The sequence below is a fragment of the Bos taurus genome, chromosome 18 (genome assembly GCF_002263795.3).
Source record: "Bos taurus isolate L1 Dominette 01449 registration number 42190680 breed Hereford chromosome 18, ARS-UCD2.0, whole genome shotgun sequence".
In the NCBI taxonomy this organism is placed as follows: domain Eukaryota; kingdom Metazoa; phylum Chordata; class Mammalia; order Artiodactyla; family Bovidae; genus Bos; species Bos taurus.
The window spans coordinates 53,309,879-53,328,691 of record NC_037345.1 but is presented as its reverse complement, the minus strand read 5'-3'; the positions used below and the strand labels follow the sequence as shown (position 1 = coordinate 53,328,691).

The 18,813-nt window shown below is 60.7% G+C and overlaps 2 protein-coding genes across 9 annotated transcripts; both read left to right on the top strand.

The window, feature by feature from the left end:
* The first annotated feature begins 393 nt into the window (after nt 1–393).
* On the top strand, nt 394–7,421 carry DMWD (DM1 locus, WD repeat containing). Of its 3 annotated transcripts, none has more exons than XM_002695097.5 (5): nt 394–913; nt 2,162–2,344; nt 4,361–5,629; nt 6,416–6,490; nt 6,851–7,421. In XM_002695097.5, exons 1-5 carry the CDS (start codon nt 473–475, stop codon nt 6,896–6,898), a joined length of 2,016 nt encoding a protein of 671 aa, XP_002695143.1. In that variant the 5' UTR covers nt 394–472; the 3' UTR covers nt 6,899–7,421. The 3 variants fall into 3 exon arrangements, with proteins under 3 accessions (XP_002695143.1, XP_005219499.1, XP_024834927.1); XM_024979159.2 differs by having other exon boundaries at nt 824–913; nt 2,123–2,344; XM_005219442.4 differs by lacking the exon at nt 6,416–6,490.
* A 1,197-nt stretch (nt 7,422–8,618) lies between these two features.
* On the top strand, nt 8,619–18,329 carry DMPK (DM1 protein kinase). 6 transcript variants are annotated; one of them, XM_002695096.7, is made up of 15 exons: nt 8,619–8,909; nt 11,044–11,135; nt 11,389–11,472; nt 11,563–11,658; nt 11,952–12,100; nt 12,228–12,321; nt 12,619–12,825; nt 12,907–13,155; nt 13,863–13,948; nt 15,270–15,378; nt 16,123–16,280; nt 16,381–16,478; nt 16,639–16,685; nt 17,008–17,093; nt 17,431–18,329. In XM_002695096.7, exons 1-15 carry the CDS (start codon nt 8,750–8,752, stop codon nt 17,588–17,590), a joined length of 1,875 nt encoding a protein of 624 aa, XP_002695142.3. In that variant the 5' UTR covers nt 8,619–8,749; the 3' UTR covers nt 17,591–18,329. The 6 variants fall into 6 exon arrangements, with proteins under 6 accessions (XP_002695142.3, XP_010813472.1, XP_005219493.1 ...); XM_010815170.4 differs by having other exon boundaries at nt 17,004–17,093; XM_005219436.5 differs by having other exon boundaries at nt 12,907–13,170.
* The last annotated feature ends 484 nt before the right edge of the window (nt 18,330–18,813 follow it).

Genomic DNA, 18,813 nt, shown 5'->3' with positions numbered 1-18,813 from the left:
ATGTAAGTGGAAAATACTGGAGGGTGTATGTTGGGAGTCTTCAGGAGACATTAGGGTCACCTGAAGTCATTTCTGTGACGTCATGGGAAAGACAAGTTGTGGACGAGGCCTCCTCTTGAGGGTACTCCCGTTGCTAGGAAAACGGTTCCCAGGGCGCCGTTGCTAGGGACTAGGGCTCTTTTAATGGCCACGCCCCTTTCCCTGAGGGCCCCGCCCCCACAGCCAACCATTAGACGGTCGCAGGCACGAAGGCCGCGCCCACCTTGTAGCCCCGCCTTCAGACCCCGAACCGTTACCGGAGCGACGGCTGGAGCTCGTCCCGCCTCCCTACCGTGTTGCCAATCGAAAAGGCGTTGCCCGGGCGACGACCCCACCTCTTCCGGTGCGGACCCCGGCTTCCGGCAGGGGGCCCGGCGGCGGGCGGCGGTCCGGCAGCAGCGGGGTCCGGGGTTGGGGTGGGGGGGCGCCCAAGATGGCGGCGGGCGGAGCGGAGGGCGGCTCGGGCCCCGGCGCCGCCATGGGGGATTGCGCGGAAATCAAGTCGCAGTTCCGCACCCGCGAGGGCTTCTACAAGCTGCTCCCCGGCGACGGCGCCGCCCGCAGATCGGGTCCGGCTTCCGCCCAGACCCCGGCGCCGCCCCAGCCGCCGCAGCCCCCGCCCGGCCCTGCCTCTGCCTCGGGCCCAGGCGCCGCGGGCCCCGCTCCGTCCCCTCCGCCTGCAGGCCCCGGGCCCGGGCCCGCGCTGCCTGCGGTGCGCCTAAGCCTCGTGCGTCTCGGGGAGCCCGACAGCGCCGGGGCCGGGGAGCCGCCTGCCACGCCCGCGGGACTGGGCGCCGGGGGAGACCGCGTCTGCTTCAACTTGGGCCGCGAACTCTATTTCTACCCGGGCTGCTGTCGCCGTGGGAGCCAACGGGTGAGCGGCCTGCATCTTGGGGCCCTGGGTGCAGGCTGAGGATGGGGACCCCTGAGGTGATTCACAAGTGACAGGAGGGTACCTGAATGACAGAGGGCCTGGAGACAAGCCTCCTGGATGTGATGGACGTCCTAGGGGAAAGGGTTCTTGTAGGTGATGCAGGGTTCTAAAAGGTGATGGGAGGCCCCCTGAGTGCTGGCCATCCTGGAGGTGGTGGGAGGCCTTGAGATCACGTCAGATCCCCAGGTTATGCGTGGGGCTTCTGGGATGGTGACTATTGTGGAGATGATGGAGAATCCGAGATGGTTGTGGGGTCCTCCAGGGTTCTGGCTGGCAGGCATTTTGCAGGTGTTGGGAATTGCAGGCTCGTAAGTGATACCCAGGGATATTGCATTCTGGGGGTGTCCGGGGGACTTAGGGAGCCCAGAGGTAAGGAGGATTCTAGAATGACGGGGGCTTAGAGGTAATAGGGATCATGAAGGTGAATGGGATTCTAGAGAAAATTGGGGTTCTGGAGATTAATGACAGTGCTGGAGGAAAGGAGAATCTCGGAGCTGATGGGAGATACAGAGGTGATATCCTCAGATATGACAGGTGTCTCTAAAGTGATGTCCATCCCAGAGGACGTGAGACCCTTGGAGTAAGTGGTGGCCGCTGGAAGTGTTGGGGATCCTGAGAGCTCAGAGGTGATGAAGGCACCTAAAATTTGGGGGGACTGTGAGATTTAATGGGTTCCTGAACTGTGTGATGGGAATTCTGAGATTTAGGAACTCCAGAGTGAAGAGACTCCTGGGACATTGGGCTTTAGCGTTCTAGGGATTGGGTGATCCTGAGTTTTGGTGGTCTTGGAATATTGTGGTGCTAAGACCTAGGGGAGTTGCTGAAATTATGGGGGAGGACAAGAAAGGTATAGAAGCTCAGGGACTGTGGGGACCTTGCACTGATACTCTAGGCAAGAGTCCCTGAAGTTGGGCTGGGAGGGGCGTCCAACCTGGGGAAGGAGGCACTTAGTGGTCTTATGTGGTGGCAGCGGGGGAACCTTCCTGCCTGGTGTTCTCCTCTGTTTGTGTTTTGGGTCGTCCTTCCTGTCTGTGGTTGCCCCTTCCCTCCTCATTTACCCATCCACCTACCCACTTCCCTCAGGGCTTTAGCCCTGCTTCCTCTTTGTGGTTTTCCCCCCAACCTCAACACCCTCTTCCTTCCTCTCAGTGGTAGAAGCCATTAACTCGTTTTCTCCCACCACTCAAGTCCATTGACCTCAACAAGCCAATTGACAAGCGGATCTATAAGGGCACTCAGCCCACCTGCCATGACTTCAACCAGTTCACTGCTGCCACGGAGACCATCTCCCTGCTGGTGGGCTTCTCAGCCGGTCAAGTCCAGTACCTGGATCTCATCAAGAAGGACACCAGCAAACTATTCAATGAGGAGGTGATTATGGGTCCCCATGGCTCAGAACTCCTTCCCCATCCCACCCACCCGCACGCTGTTTGCCATGAGACTACAGCTGCCTGGGGAGCAGTGTCAGCCTGAGTGGGGGCAGGGTGAGGTAGAGACTGGGGATGGACTGACAGATACGTCGAGGGGGGTGACAGCAGTTACTCTGATGACAGCCAACGACGACGGGTGCACCTCTGGTGCCCAGGCCCTGTGCTATGTTAGCTCTATGCTGAACACATCACTCCTGGCATTTTCATCAACCAATGGGTTAGGATTGTGAGACCCATTTTGCAGATTAGAAAACTGAGGCTGGTCACTGGTTGGGATTTGTTTGAAGCCAGAGCCCTTGCTCTTCACATTCTGGACTACATCATCTACTCACTGTGTGGCTTTGGGAAGGTGCCTGTTCCTGAGCCTCAGTTTTCCTCCACTGCAAAATGGGATTCCTGTCCCTACCTCACAGGACTGTTGTAAAATCACATGTGGAGATTGCTCAGTCATGGCATAAAGGGAAATGCCAGTGGAAGAGCTTATCTGTGTCCAGAATTACTCTTGTCCTCTTTCTCCTGTGTTCAGAGAGGGTGTCCCAAATGCACAGAAAGCATGAATGGCAGAGAAAAGTGAGTCGAAAAGGGAAGGGATTAAAAATGGACTAGCTCATCCATTCACAAAATATTAGCTGAGCATTCGCATTTGTTGCCAGACTTTGCTGTAAGCACTAGGAGTATTATATGTCAGTGAACAAAACAGAGGGCCGTCTCTTTGTGGAGCTTTCATCTCGCTGGCAGAGACAGTTATCAAATACCTAAGTATGCTGTGTGTCAGCAAGTTGTGGGCGAAAATCCAGCAGGGGAGGCGAATGGGGAGTGCTTGGCGAGGTTAGGAAAGGTCTCGCTAGAAAGTGACAGGGAAATAAAGGACCTGAAGGAGGCAGGAGAAGTTACTAGGGAGAAGGATGTTCTGCATAGAGGGAACAGCTAGCACAGGTGCCCAAAGCAGGAGAGCAGAAAGGCTGGGTGGCCAGAGCAGCGTTGAGGGGGAGGGTAATAGAGGAGTTCTCAGAAACCCGGCACGGAAGGGAGTGGAGATGTAGGGTCTGGAAGGTCATGGACGCTTGCCACCTGAGCCATAGAACGCAGAAACGATTTGATTGATTTCTAAATTCTCTAGAGAATGCAGAAAGGGAATCCACTTAGATACCTGGGAAAGAAGTTAATTTGTTACAGACACTGGATGCCTAAGGGCTTCAAGGCTTGGTTCTCTCCGGAGCCCTGCCTGATAGAGGCTGCCCTGTGTGTTCAGAGTGGGAGAGAGTGCTAGGCTGCTGGCTTAGGTTTTAATCGCATCTCTCTGGCAATGGTATAGAGAAGAGACCTGGGCGGTGGTGGCCGGGAGGTGGGTTAGGCCATCAGAAGCCTGATGACGGCTGAGACCAGGGTGGTTGGATTCAATGTGGGGAGGTGAGGACAGGTCCGTTTCTGGGCGAATTTTGAAGCTCCAGCCCACAGGATTTCTTGCAGGCGTGGAAGAGGGTGCTGAGGACAAAAAGGAGCAAAGATGCTTAGCTGACAGGACGGAGGTTGTCGTTCATGAGTCCAGGAACTACTTTCCAGGACTCCTATCTGCACAGCTCTGTGCTGTGGGGCCAGAACAATGAACCAAATAAGCAAAGGTCCCTTCTTCAGGGGAGCTGATAGTCTGTGAATCAATTTCTTGCCTTAAGCACGACACGGTAAAGATGGTGGAGGGGGTTAGACAGAAGACATTGCTCTGGAACGCAGGACTGCCCTCCTGCCGAAAAAGGGACGTTGAGACTCTACGGAGTGCCCTTCACGCAGCCCTTCTCCCCCTGCCTTCCCGTGACCTGTTGTCTGTCCTTTTCCCTCAGCCCCTCCTCTCCCGGGAGATCCAGGCTGGGGATGATGACTTTATGTGAGGAACCAGGCTGGGGGGGAGGTGGGCCAGGGGAGGGTGGCCTTCTCCCAACGGTGCTCTCTCCCCTGGTAGCGGCTCATTGACAAGACCAAGGTGACATATCTGAAGTGGCTGCCCGAGTCAGAGAGCCTGTTCCTGGCGTCCCACGCCAGCGGCCACCTGTACCTGTACAACGTCGGCCACCCGTGCGCCTCGGCGCCGCCCCAGTATAGCCTGCTGAAGCAGGGCGAGGGCTTCGCCGTCTACGCCGCCAAGAGCAAGGCGCCCCGCAACCCGCTGGCCAAGTGGGCGGTGGGCGAGGGGCCCCTCAACGAGTTCGCCTTCTCGCCCGACGGCCGGCACCTGGCCTGCGTCAGCCAGGATGGCTGCCTGCGCGTCTTCCACTTCGATTCCATGCTCCTGCGGGGGCTCATGAAGAGCTACTTTGGGGGCCTGCTCTGTGTGTGCTGGAGCCCCGACGGGCGCTACGTCGTGACGGGGGGCGAAGACGACCTGGTCACCGTGTGGTCCTTCACCGAGGGCCGCGTGGTGGCCCGGGGCCACGGCCACAAGTCCTGGGTCAACGCCGTGGCCTTCGACCCCTACACCACGAGGGCGGAGGAGGCAGCGGCCGCGGGCGCTGACGAGGAGCGGAGTGGCGAGGAGGAGGAGGAGCCGGAGGCGGGGAGCACAGGCTCGGGCGGGGGCGCCCCCCTCTCCCCGCTGCCCAAGGCCGGCTCCATCACGTACCGCTTCGGCTCAGCCGGCCAGGACACGCAGTTCTGCCTGTGGGACCTCACGGAAGACGTGCTCTACCCACACCCTCCCCTGGCCCGCACGCGCACCCTCCCAGGCACGCCTGGCACCACGCCGCCTACCGCCAGCGGCTCGCGGGGCGGCGAGCCTGGCCCCGGGCCCCTGCCCCGTTCACTGTCCCGCTCCAACAGCCTTCCGCACCCCGCGGGCAGCGGCAAGGCGGGTGGCCCGGGCACGGCAGCAGAGCCTGGCACGCCCTTCAGCATCGGCCGCTTTGCCACGCTCACGCTGCAGGAGCGGCGGGACCGGGGGGCCGAGAAAGAGCACAAGCGCTACCACAGTCTGGGCAACATCAGCCGGGGTGGCAGCGGGGGCGGGGGCGGCGGGGACAAGCCCAGCGGTGCCGCCCCCCGAAGCCGGCTGGACCCCGCCAAGGTGCTGGGCACCGCGCTTTGCCCGCGCATCCACGAGGTACCGCTGCTGGAGCCACTGGTATGCAAGAAGATCGCCCAGGAGCGGCTCACGGTCCTCCTCTTCCTGGAGGACTGCATCATCACCGCCTGCCAGGAGGGCCTCATCTGCACCTGGGCCCGGCCGGGCAAGGCGGTGAGTCTCCCCTTGCCCGCCCACCGGGACCCAGGCGGAGGTGGGCCTTGGCAGAGGGCTTCGTTAGCGCACAGCTTCCAGCCCCTGGGGTATGGGGAAGCCATGGAAATCTTGTCCCAGAAAAAGGCTCCCCAGGTCTTAGAGTGGCTTCTAGAACGCTTGCCAGGCAACACCAGCAGCAGGTCAGGTAGGAGAAGCCTCTGGGAGTGGTGGAGACGGGGGCCGGCTGTCTGAAGGGCAGTCAGTGGGCTCCTCATGGCCAGGTCTTACCGGAATGGTGAGATGTTTCTACGCTGCAGGTCCAGCTCTATGGGCAAGACTAAGCCTGTGGGCCCCAGCTTAGCAGCCTGGGTGTCAGACTCCTGGGATGCAAGCCCACTGCCGGAGGCATGGGCTGTGGGATCCAGGCTTGGGCTTCCAGCTTGCACTTTGGCTCCCTGTGTGACCTAGTTCAAGGCACTGCCTCTTTCTAACCTTTCTCACCTCTGAGGACAGGGACATGGATGTGCCCACCTCCTGGGTTGGCTCTGGGGCTCAGAGAGGCCCCAGTGAGTGAAGTGGGGGCCTGGTGCTGTGTGACTTGGGAGCTGGGGTGTCAGGAGTCTCCTTGGGCTTCAGGCTTGGGGGCTAGGAGGCCAGATGGGAGGGCTGTGCCTTGGTTCCCTGGAAGAGTCTTAGAGTCGTAGGTTCCTGAATCCCTAGAACTTAAAGCATAGTCTCTGAGGCAGGGGCATCGGGATGTGGGGAAGCTGGTGAGCCCTGAAAGAGACCCCTCTATCTCCCTAGTTCACAGATGAGGAGACCGAGGCCCAGACAGGGGAAGGAAGTTGGCCCAGGTCACCCAGCAAGTCAGTGGTAGAGGTAGGACTGTCCCTAAGTCCTTCCCCACCAGAATCTCAGGTCCCCCCCCAGTCAGAAGGGGACCCCAGTTCCCCCCTCTCCTCCCTCTCCCCTACCCCTTCCCCATCGTCTCTGCTCAGGCTCAAACGAGGACTTTAATTATTGTATAAAAGTGCCGCTTGCTGGGACTGGGAAGCTAGCTGAGATTTAAGTTCCTGAGCCCAGAGCAGCGGCCTCTCTGGGGGTGTTGGGGGTGGGTTCAAGGGCAAGGCCAGGGTAGCAGCAGCCTGGCAGACGCCGGGCTGGCTCCCTCCCCGCGGGACTGGTGAGAACCCCAGGTGGTCTCTAACCCTTGCCTGTCTCCCCTCTCCTCTTCCCCAGGGCATCTCCTCCCAGCCAGGCAACTCCCCAAGCGGCACAGTGGTGTGAAGCCGTGGATGTCGGGGTCCCCACACACCACACCCCCAGCCTCCTAGTGTAACCCTTCCCGCTGAACTCCCGGATCGACGTATTAACAAGACTAACCATGACAGATGGACTGCTCCGGTCCCTCGCCCTGCACAGATTTGGGGGTAGATGGTCCCTCAGACTGGCCCAGACACTGGGGGGATGTAGTGGCCTGTGTGGCCTCCACCTCGTCCCCACCCACTGCCAAATACAATGACCCCTTCCTCCGAGACATCAGTGTTAGCCTCCCTGTCCCCAGCATGTGACTGGTCACTCCTGGGGGAGAAACCGCCCCCTACAAGAGCCCCAGCTCTGCAGTGTGCCCCTCCGTCCTGTGCGCAGGGCAGGGGGCGGCCCACCCCTCCCCTGGCCCCAGCCCTGCCCTTGCCGTTCCTTGTGCTTTTGAAGAGTGTTAAATTATGGAAGCCCCTTGGGGGGCGGGGGGGGGGGGGGGCCCTCCCTGTCCCCTGGGACCTCTTATTTATACTAAAGTTCCCTGTTTTCACCACGTCTCTGTTCCCTTCCGCGGAGGTGTGGAGGGAGTGTGTGTGTGTTCAGTGCAGTCCTAGAATCAGTCCACTTTATGCAGAGCAAGAGCTAGGCCCAGTCTCCCCCCAAACCCCCTTTCGATGGCAGGAAAAATAAGACTGGAGGAGGGCGGTGCCAGGGGCACAAAGCTGGTGGGTCAGTTGCTGGCCGGCCGGGGGCAGGGCCCTTCAGATGGGGAGGATCCCTCACACTGTCCCCACCCCCAAACTCTCAGAGGGAAGGGAGCCGCCAGTACCCCTTCAAGGTCTTCAGTGGGCGTTTTTAAAGTTGCCTTTTCAAAGTGTCCAAATCATAAGTGATGGGTCCCCAGAGAGCCCCCGAGGTCCCCTGAGTGACCTGCTGCCAGCACAAGCCTTGGCCTGCTCACTCGGCCAGGGGGGCCCTGGCATCCAGGGCCGACCAGAGACCACGGTTTCCTCTGGGAGGACTGTCCACCCTGGAAAGAACAACGAAAATCCCTCCTGGCGGCTCTCTGAAGCCACAGGGAGTAGTGTCTTCCCGCTCCGCCCTTCACCCCCCGAAATGTTTCTGTTTCTAATCCTAGCCTGGGCAGGAATGTGGCTGTGCAGCCAGGGTCCAGGGAGCTATTTTGGGGGCTCCTTTGGCTCCCCTAGCTTTGGCCAGTGGGTCACCCCTGGTCCTGGCTGCTGAGGGCCTCCATTCCCGATTCTCTCACCGCCCCTTCCCCACCTCCTGCCCAAAAAAAAAAAAAAGGGGGCAGTGTAAAACAGAGGGCCTGAGGGCTAAATTTAAACCGTCCCAAAGTCTGAATCCTTGGCTGAGTCACCCGCAAAGCTGCCCTGGCCTCCAGCCCCCCCTTCCCAGGCCTCACCCCTTTTTCTCCCCTCCCAGCTCCAGAGCTTGGGAGGGGTGTTACCAGATCACTCTGAACCTCAATTGGTCCCCTCCGGGGAATGGGAGGGCTCATCTCTGCCATCCGGTCACACCTGTGCCGGGCCTTTTCAGTGGGGGAGGGGGAGAGTTTGAGGGTTGAGATTCTCCACTGCCCCCCACCTCATGCTGAAGCTTTCTGAGGGGCCCGGGGAGGTGGGAGTGGGGGGGCCCTGGCTTGTGAGGGGTTAAGGCCAGGAGGCTGGAGGGGGCCGGCCCGAGGGGTGGGGAGAAAGGGAGCAGCCAGCGGAGAGAAGTGGCCAGAGAGGCCCAGGGGACAGCCAGGGACAGGCAGACATGCGGCCGGGGCCCTCACAGGGCCCTTCAGGCCCCGTGACGGGAGGACCCTGAGCCCTGGGCCCGGGGAGGGGGCCATGGTGCTGCCTGCCCGACATGTCAGCCGAGGTGCGGCTGAGGCGGCTCCAGCAGCTGGTCCTGGACCCCGGCTTCCTGGGGCTGGAGCCCCTGCTCGACCTTCTCCTGGGCGTCCACCAGGAGCTGGGCGCCTCCGACTTGGCCCAGGACAAGTATGTGGCCGACTTCTTGGAGTGGGGTGAGTGCCCACCTTTCTGCAGGGGCTTCTCCACCCTCCACCCCCTCCCCCCGGCCCAGGTTTGGGGATGGGGGCAGGGCAGAGGGAGGAGGTGGGTCTGGGCTGGTTGCTGGGGGCAGGATGGACATAGGGCGAGCTTCCCATTCAGGAGCCCAGAACTTGGGGCGACGTGTGCCTCCCCCTGTGCCCCACTGGGCAGGGCAGAGCGGGGTCAGCAGAGGCCAGGGTAGCCATGACTCAGAACCAAGACTTGGGCGCCATGGTCAGCTGGGCTGGGCGCTGCCTCTTGTGGCCCCCCTGTACCCCCTCCCCGAGTCTAGGCCTAGGGACCTGCTGGGGAGCCCTGTCTCCTAGGGAACTCCCCACCACCACCAAAATGGGCTCCATGGCCCTCCACCCTGCCAGAGTGCAGGGGGAGTGGGAGAGACAGAACAGGGCAGCTGCCAGGGGCGCGGCCGACGGGCAGGTGTTCGGCGCCAGCCTCTCCAGCTGCCCCAACAGGTGCCCAGGCCCTGGGAGGGCGCGATGACTCAGGCCCCAGGGAGAACCAGCTCTGTAGACAGGCATCACCCAGCACCCCCTGGTTGGAGGAGGAACAACCAGGGTTCTTCTGGGAGGGCCCACTTTCTCTGCAGGTTCCGTGCTGCATGCCTCCCCCCCCACTCAAGTCCCTTCTGGCTGAGTGTTCCCCTGGAGACAGGTCCACAGGGAAGATGGTTTAGCCTCAGCCTCCTGCTTCGTCTGCCTTCAGCCCTTCCTGGCCAGGGCTCTGGTGCACTCAGGTTTCTGTCTCTCTCACATCTGCCATTCTGGCCCTCAGTAGCCTGCTCCTGGTCCTGGGACCCTGTGTGTCCCTGTCCCTGTCCCTGTGTCCTCTCTCTCTGCCTTCTGCTCCCTCTCGTGTCCATCTCTTTATGACCCAGGCCCTGCTTCTCTCCTTCTCATTTTGCAGACGGGAAGGTGGAGGCCAAGTACTTGGCCTCTGGGAGAACCTTCTCCCCACATCCCCCCAGCCCTTAGTAACTCTCTCAGCCCCCTTCTTGCTGCAGGATAAACTGAGACCTGAGGCGGGGACAGGAATCAGAACTCCTGTAAGGAGCGCTCCTTTTGTGGCCCGGGCAGCATCCTGCGGCCCCTCCCCTGCCAGGCTGCCGGGGCGGGGGAGGGGGCCTGGGTTCCCGCTGCCTTAAAAGGGCTCAATGTCTTGGCTCTCTCCTCCCTCCCCCATCCTGGGCCCTGGCTGCTGCCTCCCGGCCGGCCCACTCTCCCCAAACCCCAAACCCCAAACCCTCTCCGTAACCCACAGTATCTTCCCTCATCCTTAGCTGTACCCATCTCCCTCTCTCTCCTGCCTCGGAGGCTCCCAGCCTCTTCCAGGCCTCCCTGTCCCCCTGCCCCTGAGTCTCCTGCCTCCACCCTCTGCCCTCTCTCTCCCAAACTGCCCTCTACCACATTGCTGGCTCTAGAACCTTGGGCAGAGGACTTCACCTGTCTTGGGTCTTGGTTCCCTATCTGTAGATAAGGAGTGATAGTAAAACCTCCTCCTGGAGTTGAGAACACAGAGAGAACGCATTTGACCGCGTCTGCAGCTCTGGTGCCCAGGCTGTAGATCCACGCTGGCTTCATCTCCTTCTCCTGTTCCTTCTCCTGGCCCCAACCCTAAACTTGGGATTTCCCAAAGTGTGGGCCACAAGCCACCTGTATCTGAGCCTAAGGTGCTGGATTAAATTGCAGGCTCTGGGCCATAACGCAAGACAGACTGAATGAGAGAGTGCGCTGGGGGTGGGCCAGGTCACCGGGAGTAGGGACTGAAGCCCCAGGAGCTCTGTGAACTGGGCCTGTTTCTTCTCTCTCTGGTTATCACAGACTGCTTTCAGCAGACTTGTTAGCTCAACCCGTTCATCCTGCACCCCGGAGAGCCCTCTGGCCTAATGTCTGTCCCAGAAAGGGGTTCACAGACATCACACCTCTCTTCATAGGAGGGCAGTTTAGGGCCCCCCAAACCTCACAAAACGTTTATGTGAAGAAGGAGGCAGAGAGCCCTCAGGGGAGAGGCAAGGACAGGGGACGGAGGGTGGGACTGCCTCGTCTCCAATGTCAGTCCCTGTGATTCTGGTTCCCTCCACGCCTCCAGTGGAGCCCATCGCGGCGAGGCTTAAGGAGGTCCGGCTGCAGAGAGATGACTTCGAGATTTTGAAGGTGATCGGACGCGGGGCGTTCAGCGAGGTGAGCCTGGAGCAGCCAAGGCAGCTCAGTGGGGCTGGAACCTGCCTTTTCCTACAGTGGGAGGGGGACGTAGGAGACAGGCCTGAGAAAGTGATGAATGACTGAGTTTAGAGCCTAAGGCGAGGCTTGAGGCCAACGGGCGTGGCTTGTGGGGGCGGGGCCACTCCTGGGCCGGGTTACGGGCGGAGTCCTATCCCCGCGAGCCGGGTGTCTCCTGTCCACCTCCGCCCCGTTACCCTGTTTGGGCCTTCAGGTGGCGGTGGTGAAGATGAAGCAGACGGGCCAGGTGTATGCTATGAAGATCATGAATAAGTGGGACATGCTGAAGAGAGGCGAGGTGAGGGCCGGGCTGGGTGGGCAGGGTACTGAGGATCCCCACCTTGCGTCGCCCCCTTCCCCGCCCGCTTCAGCTCCGGGTGTCCCGCAGGTGTCTTGCTTCCGCGAAGAGAGGGACGTATTGGTGAACGGGGACCAGCGCTGGATCACGCAGCTGCACTTCGCCTTCCAGGACGAGAACTACCTGGTGAGCCCCGGGCTGGGCGACTGTGGGTTCCATATTCTGGACATCGGGAAAGGTCTTTGGGTTATCTTTCTCCCTGACTCTCTTGGTGGGGAGTGAATTTCTGTCTAGTGACATCCTGGAGGAATGAGGATTGAGGGTGGTGGAGGGTGTCTGTTTTGGCCTGGGAAATCTCTGGTGGCTGCGCCTGCGGGGTCTCTGCCCAGGGATGGGGCGTCTCTGGGAGTCTTTGTCCTGGGATGTCAGAGATCGGTGCCCAGTCGGGGTACCGACCCCCATAACACGCCCCCTCCCAGTACCTTGTCATGGAGTACTACGTGGGCGGGGACCTGCTAACGCTGCTGAGCAAGTTTGGGGAGCGGATACCGGCCGAGATGGCGCGCTTCTACCTGGCCGAGATTGTCATGGCCATAGACTCGGTGCACCGGCTGGGCTACGTGCACAGGTGGGCGTTGCCGGGGCCCAGGGGCGCGGGAATCGGAGAGCTGTGATCCTTCAGAGGGTGGGGCCTGGTGAGACGACGAGAGAGAAGCTCGCGTATCCCCCTCCCCTTCCTTCTTCCCTCCGCACAGGGACATTAAGCCGGACAACATCCTGCTGGACCGCTGCGGCCACATCCGCTTGGCCGACTTCGGCTCCTGCCTCAAGTTGCGGGCGGATGGAACGGTGAGCCGTGTGTCGGTCCTGGGGCAGCTCCAGCGACCAATAAGGGGTGGGGTCGGGGTGGAGGACGGAACCGGAGGGGCAGGGTGTGGGGCGGGCCTGAGGCGTGCAGGCCGAGCCAGTGTGAGGGCAGGACCAGATATGGAGGGGAAAGAGGAGACCAGGACTAAGCCTGCTTGTGGGGGCTCGGTGTTAGAACAGGCAGAAGGAGGGACTAAGCTGCAGGGTCGAGGTTAGGAGGAGGCGGAGTCAGAGATTGGAGGAGCGGGGCCAAGCTCAGCTATGGTCCTGTTGGCTCAGGTGCGGTCGCTGGTGGCTGTGGGCACCCCGGACTACTTGTCTCCCGAGATCCTGCAGGCGGTGGGCGGCGGGCCGGGGACTGGCAGCTACGGGCCCGAGTGTGACTGGTGGGCGCTGGGCGTGTTCGCCTATGAAATGTTCTACGGGCAGACGCCCTTCTACGCGGACTCCACCGCCGAGACCTACGGCAAGATTGTGCACTACAGGGTGAGCACCGCCCGGGGAGCCTGTGACCTCTCCGCAAAGGCTCCCAGGTAACAGCCCCTCTTCCCTGCCCCTTCCGAGCAGGAGCACCTCTCTCTCCCGCTGGCCGACACAGGCGTCCCCGAGGAGGCTCGAGACCTCATCCAGCAGCTGCTGTGTCCCCCGGAGGTGCGCCTGGGCCGGAACGGAGCAGGGGATTTCCGGAAGCATCCTTTCTTCTTTGGTCTTGAATGGGACAGCCTCCGAGACAGCGTTCCCCCTTTCACGCCAGATTTCGAGGGTGCCACGGACACGTGCAACTTCGATATGGTGGAGGACGGGCTCACTGCCATGGTGAGCGGGGGCGGGGTAGGTACCTGCGACCCCAGCTCTGCAGAAGGTACCCCTCATACCTCCGTCATAACACTGAGGTTAGGAGAGTACCCTCCTCCTGGGGTCCTGAAATAAGTGCTTCCCCAGAACCCCTGCTCTGTGGGGGCCGAGTACTGGGAAGCCAGCAGTGACCTAGACTCACAGTCCAGTGGGAGACCCAGACTTGTCCCTGACAGTGACGCCCCAGAGAGATCAGGTCTGAGACAGGCGGGGAGGTGCAGGGGGCGCACCTCCTGATGCAGCATGAAAGGTCCTGGAGGGCTTCCTGGAGGAGGGGGCTACGTGACCTGGAAGGATGAGAGGTGAGAAAGCACCATAGAGGAACCCCCCTCCCTTCCTTAGGCCTTCTCTCCCTCAGCTGTTGGTACAAGCTCTCCCAGGCTTGCTCTGTCTGACTGCCCTTGTACTGGACACTACTGGGGACACTTATGGACCAAATCAGCCCTGGTCCCCACCCTCCTCTACTTACAGTTAGGAGAAGATATACCTTTACTGTGGCAAGTGCCCTGAAGGAAGCAGCAGGATGTAGTAAAATTACGTGGAGTCCACTTTGGATAGACCCCGGGCTGGGGTGGGGAGTGGTGGGCACTTCAGCCAACACTGGGAATGGGTGAGGGGCCAGTCCTGACAGCTGCTGCTCACCTCACATCTGTGTTTCTCTTGCCTAGGAGACGCTGTCAGACATGCAGGAAGGCATGCCGCTGGGCGTCCACCTGCCTTTCGTGGGCTACTCCTACTCCTGCATGGCCCTCAGGTAAGCATGGCCCCTTTGCAGCCTGAGAGGAGTGGATGGGGGAGGGGGAAAGTCCCTCCAAGAGGCCCTGGGGGCTGCTCCAGGTTATCACATCCTGCCTTGATGGCGCCCAGGAGACTTGCAGGGTCAATCTTGGAACCTTATCGTCTTGGGAAGTAAAGACTTGTAGGAGCCCAGAGTTGCAAGACCTTAAATTCTCAGACCATGAGAACTTTGAAATTTAGATTCAGTTGTAAAACCTCAGAGTCACAGACTTGGCCTTGCAGAATCTTCTCACTTTCCACTTTTCCATGTCTAGTGTACAGTCATGGGACCTCACAGTCTTAGAAAATAAGGAGTTTAGAATTGTTAAGTCAGTCTTAAAAGAACACAGACTCATTGAATTACATAACCACAAAGCCTTTTTAAAACATTGATTCTGCAAATAATACATTTGCCTATCACAATTATATCAGACAAAGCCCGCCAGCAGCAGCGGTCCCTGGCTCACACACACACACCTCCTTAACAACTGTGGGAACATGCTGTATTCTAACACGTTCTGTTATTGGACAATGTACTGCAAATGCCATTTCTTATCACGAACAAACTACCACACAATCCTGACCTGCTGGGGAGTGCTCTCCCCACTGGACCGGCAGGACTTAGTCAACCAGCCTTTCTGTCCTGACCTAAGCTGAATGAACAGCCACGAATTGGTCTTGGCAAAGGTGTCTTTATCCTCGTCCAGGGTCATTGGGTCCTTGAGGACCAGTTCCGTAAGAGGGACTGCTGAGTTGGAGGGAACATCACTTTTATTGCAATTTCATATTCCTTGGGAGGGTCTGTCTTCCTCCCAGCACCTGGGTCTGAGGGGGTAGGCTGCTCTCTACTGTCAGTCTTGGGATCCCACACCCAATCTGAAGACCACCTCTTTGGAGGTTGCCAGAGCTGGGCAGTGTGCCCCTCACTTCCTTAGTCCCTAAGGAGAGGGGCCTGAGAAAGGGACATGGAGACGGAGGGGAAAGGAAGATCTTAGAACATGGGTGTCTTGACTCCAGGTTCCCAAAGAAGGGAAGCTCGGCTTCCAGGGGCCTGAGGCCATGCCAGGGGCTGGCCTTTTCCTAACAAGAGGAGGACCTGTCCCTGCCCCACCCCCAACCCCCAGCCTGGCAATTTGTCCCCTTCACTCTGCCTCTCCCCCTCCTTAAACCACAGAGACTTCAGGTCTGGCTGCCCCAGGGCATAGGCTAGGTTGTCCTGCCTCTAAACCCAGGGGATAAGCAGCCTCTGGGGTGAGGCCAGTTCACCCTCCCACCCCTTGGCCACCTCCTCTCCTCAGGGATGATGAGATCCTAGGCTCCACGCCCATGGAACTGGAGGCCGAGCCATTGCCTGAGCCATTGCAAGAGCCCAGCCTGGAACCCACAGTGCCCCCACTAGAGGAAACGGTGAGTCCCTGGAGGAGAGTCAGTGAGGGATGAGAAGGGAAGGCCTTTGGGGATACCGTGTGCCGTGGAATGCTGGACCTCCTGGGAACTTCCTCAATAGAAAGGGGTGGAAGACCAAGTGGAGACAAGGCTACTTTGGTCAGATGTGACCCTCACAAAGAAATTAGAACAGGTCACTGAGTTCTAATTTCTAATGCATGGAGGGGGACTCTCAAGGGAGGGGAAGCCCCGGAGAAGGAGGAAAAGCAAAGAGAACCTTAAGAGTAAGGGCTCTGAGGTGGGAACCAGCTGATTTTGCTCTTAAATGTGAAAGGAGTGTAGCAAGGCTGCACTGTTCCAGGAGAAAGGACAGTGAAGAATGAGGAGTGGGGTGGCTGAGGCCAGCCCAGGCACACCAGACAGGGCCTTTCAGTGTGGTGTGCCTCCTCCTGAGGGCTCTGAGGGGCTGGAGACAATCTGAGCAGAGGAGGGACCTGGTCAAGTTGGGCAGTGTTGTAGGAACAGACCTTTGGTTTTGGTGTGGATGGGAGGAGACCAGAGTAAAGGCTGGAGATGAGTAGGACTGGGCTGGCATTACCCCTCCAAAGAAGGGAGTCTGGATCACTGTGGAGCTGTGGAGATTCCAGAAGGATCTAGGGGGTGCAGGAATAGAGGTCAAGGGAGGACCCCAGTCCTGCAATCTATGCTCAAGCCTTGAATGCTCCCCAGGCCTCAGGCCACCCTAAGCCTCGTTTCCATACCCAGGCTGAAGCGGCAGTTCCGGAGACCATTCCGGAGGCGGTGGCAGAGCCGGAGGTGACGCTGCGGGAGCTCCAGGAGGCCCTGGAGGAGGAGGTGCTGACCCGGCAGAGCCTGAGCCAGGAGCTAGCGGCCATCCATAAGGCCAACCAGAACTTCGCCAGGTCGGGGTCGGGGTCGGGGTCGGGGCCCGGGGGCAGTCACCACCTTTAGCAGCCTCTCAAGCCAGAGCCTCAAGGGCTCACGGTCCTCACCTCCCCGCAGTCAACTCCGCGAGGCCCAGGCTCGGAACCGCGACCTGGAGGCGCACGTCCGGCAGCTGCAGGAGAGGATGGAGTTGCTTCAGGCCGGGGGAGCCGCAGGCGAGTCCCTCACCCGCCCCCTTCCCTGAGGTGCCCGGGGGAGGTGGGCCCTCGGCAGGTGTACACACCTGGGGGAGGGCGAGGGGCCAGGCTGGGGCACGCCGCGCCACCGCCCTCGTCGTCCCTCCACGCGCCCTACGCCTCTCTCTTCTCCTTCCAGCTGTCACGGGGGTCCCCAGTCCCCGGGCTACGGATCCACCTTCCCATGTAAGACCCCTCTTTTTCCCCTGCGTCAAGCCTGCTGCCCCTGTCTGCTGCCCCTGTCTCTGTCACCCCGTACCCCCATCCAGATTTAGGGCTCCCCTCTCTTTGTGGTTGCAGCCAGTAGATATTCTCTATTCACCCCACATCGACCAGATCTCCCTCGTTTAGGCTTCTCACCATATCCCCATTCGGGATATCCCATTTGGGGTCTCCCTAGATAACCTCTCTGACCTCGACTCCCCTCGCTGTCTCTCTCCCACCGCCGAGGGCGGCCGGGCCGAGCTGGGCTCAGATCGGGTCACCTGTCCCTTCTCTCTCCAGCTAGATGGCCCCCCGGCCGTGGCTCTGGGCCAATGCCCGCTGGTGGGGCCAGGCCCCATGCACCGCCGCCACCTGCTGCTCCCTGCCAGGGTACGTCCGGCTGCTCACGCCCGCCCGCCGCGCGCCCCCGCCCAGCTCCACGTACCCGAAGTCGCCTCTGCTTAGCAGCGCCTCTGCGGGGCTCGGCCATTGGTGGGGAGGGGAGGGGTCTCGGGCAGCCAATCAACACAGGTCTCTAGGAAGCAGCCAATAATGAGTTCGGACAAGACTTAGGTTTGCGAGCCGGCCAACCAGAGCTACCCGCCCTGTGAGGGGGGCGGGGCGGGTGCCGGGGGTTGTGGACCCTCTTAGGCGTAGGCGGGGCAAGTCCCGGGAGCCAATCAGAGGCTCGCGTCGCTGGGTGCTGACCCTCGCCCTCTCCCTGCAGGTCCCTAGGCCTGACCTATCGGAGGCGCGTTCCTTGCTCCTGTTCGCCGCTGCTCTGGCTGTTGCCGCCGCCCTGGGCTGCATTGGGTTGGTGGCCTGCGCCGGCCATCTCACCGCAGTCTGACCCCGCCCGGGAGCCGCCTTCTCCGCCTGAACCCTAGAACCCGAGCCTGTTCTACACTCGGGCTCTGCTGGAGGGTTGGGTGACCAAGGCAGGGCCCAGAAGCCCCTCCCATCTCCTCCCAGTTCACAACACTCTGAGCGTGGGTCTCCGCTCCAGCTTCAGCCCCGTGATCCGGGCCCGCCCCCTGGCGGCCGGGGAGGGAGGAGCTGGGGCTGCGGCTCCAGGGAGGCTTGTAGCGGGGAATGCTGCTGCTGCTGCTGCTGCTGCTGGGGGGATCGCGGACCTCTTCCGCCTGCCTAGCTGAGGCCCCCGACGTGGATGGGCAAGCTGCGACCTACAGAAGGCAGCAGGGCCAGGGCCCATCTGTTTCTCACCCTCCAGGCACCCCCACCCACATTGGCTCGCAAACCACAAATCTTCCTTGTGCATGAGGCCCCGCCCCCTCAGGAAGGCTCTCTTTCCGCAGCGAAAGTCTAGCGCGAGCTCCGCCTGCTTTCTTGGGAATCGTTGTTTTTGACAGCCCCGCTTTTTCCGGGATTCTCGCGCCCTCCTTCTCACATGCGCTGCTCTCGGAGCCCGCCGGCTCCATCCGCCTCGGCAGTTTGGGTATTTATTGACCTTTCCTCTGACCCGCTGACAGGCTCCAGGACCCCAGCACCCTAATCCACGTTTTGGATGCACTGAGACCCCGACATTCCTCGATATTTATTGTCTTTCCCCACCTAGGACCCCCACCCCCGATCCTCGCGAATAAAAGGCCCTTCCGTCTGCCCAAACTTCTGAAATTCCTTGGGGTCCGCAGCTTGAGTCGAGGGCAAGACGCTGCTCAGCGGGCCAATCGGAAGGCGAGCGGAGGCGGCCAATGGCCTGGCAGGAAGCTAGCGGGAGGCGAAGCGGACGAATCGGGTGGGGGGTAGGGCTGGGGGCGTGGCCTAGGAAGCCGGCCAATAGGAGAAGACGAGCAGGCCCCTCGGAGGCACCGCCCATTGTCCAGCTGTGGCCCAGCTGTGCCGTTCGACAGCGTTGAAGAGGCGGGCTGGACTGGCAGCTAGCGCAGCCATCCTCCTACCACTGCGCCTGCGCGGGCCACGCTCATCCGTTCCAGAGACTTGGGCTCGAGAAAAGTTGCTGCAAACTTTCCAGCCCGTTTCCCCCGCCCTTTCTCCCAACCAGACCCGCCCCCCTGCGGAGCCGGGAATTCCGAGGGGCGGAGCGTGGGCCGAGATGGGGAGTGAGGGGGGCCTTCGGAGGACCCTGGAG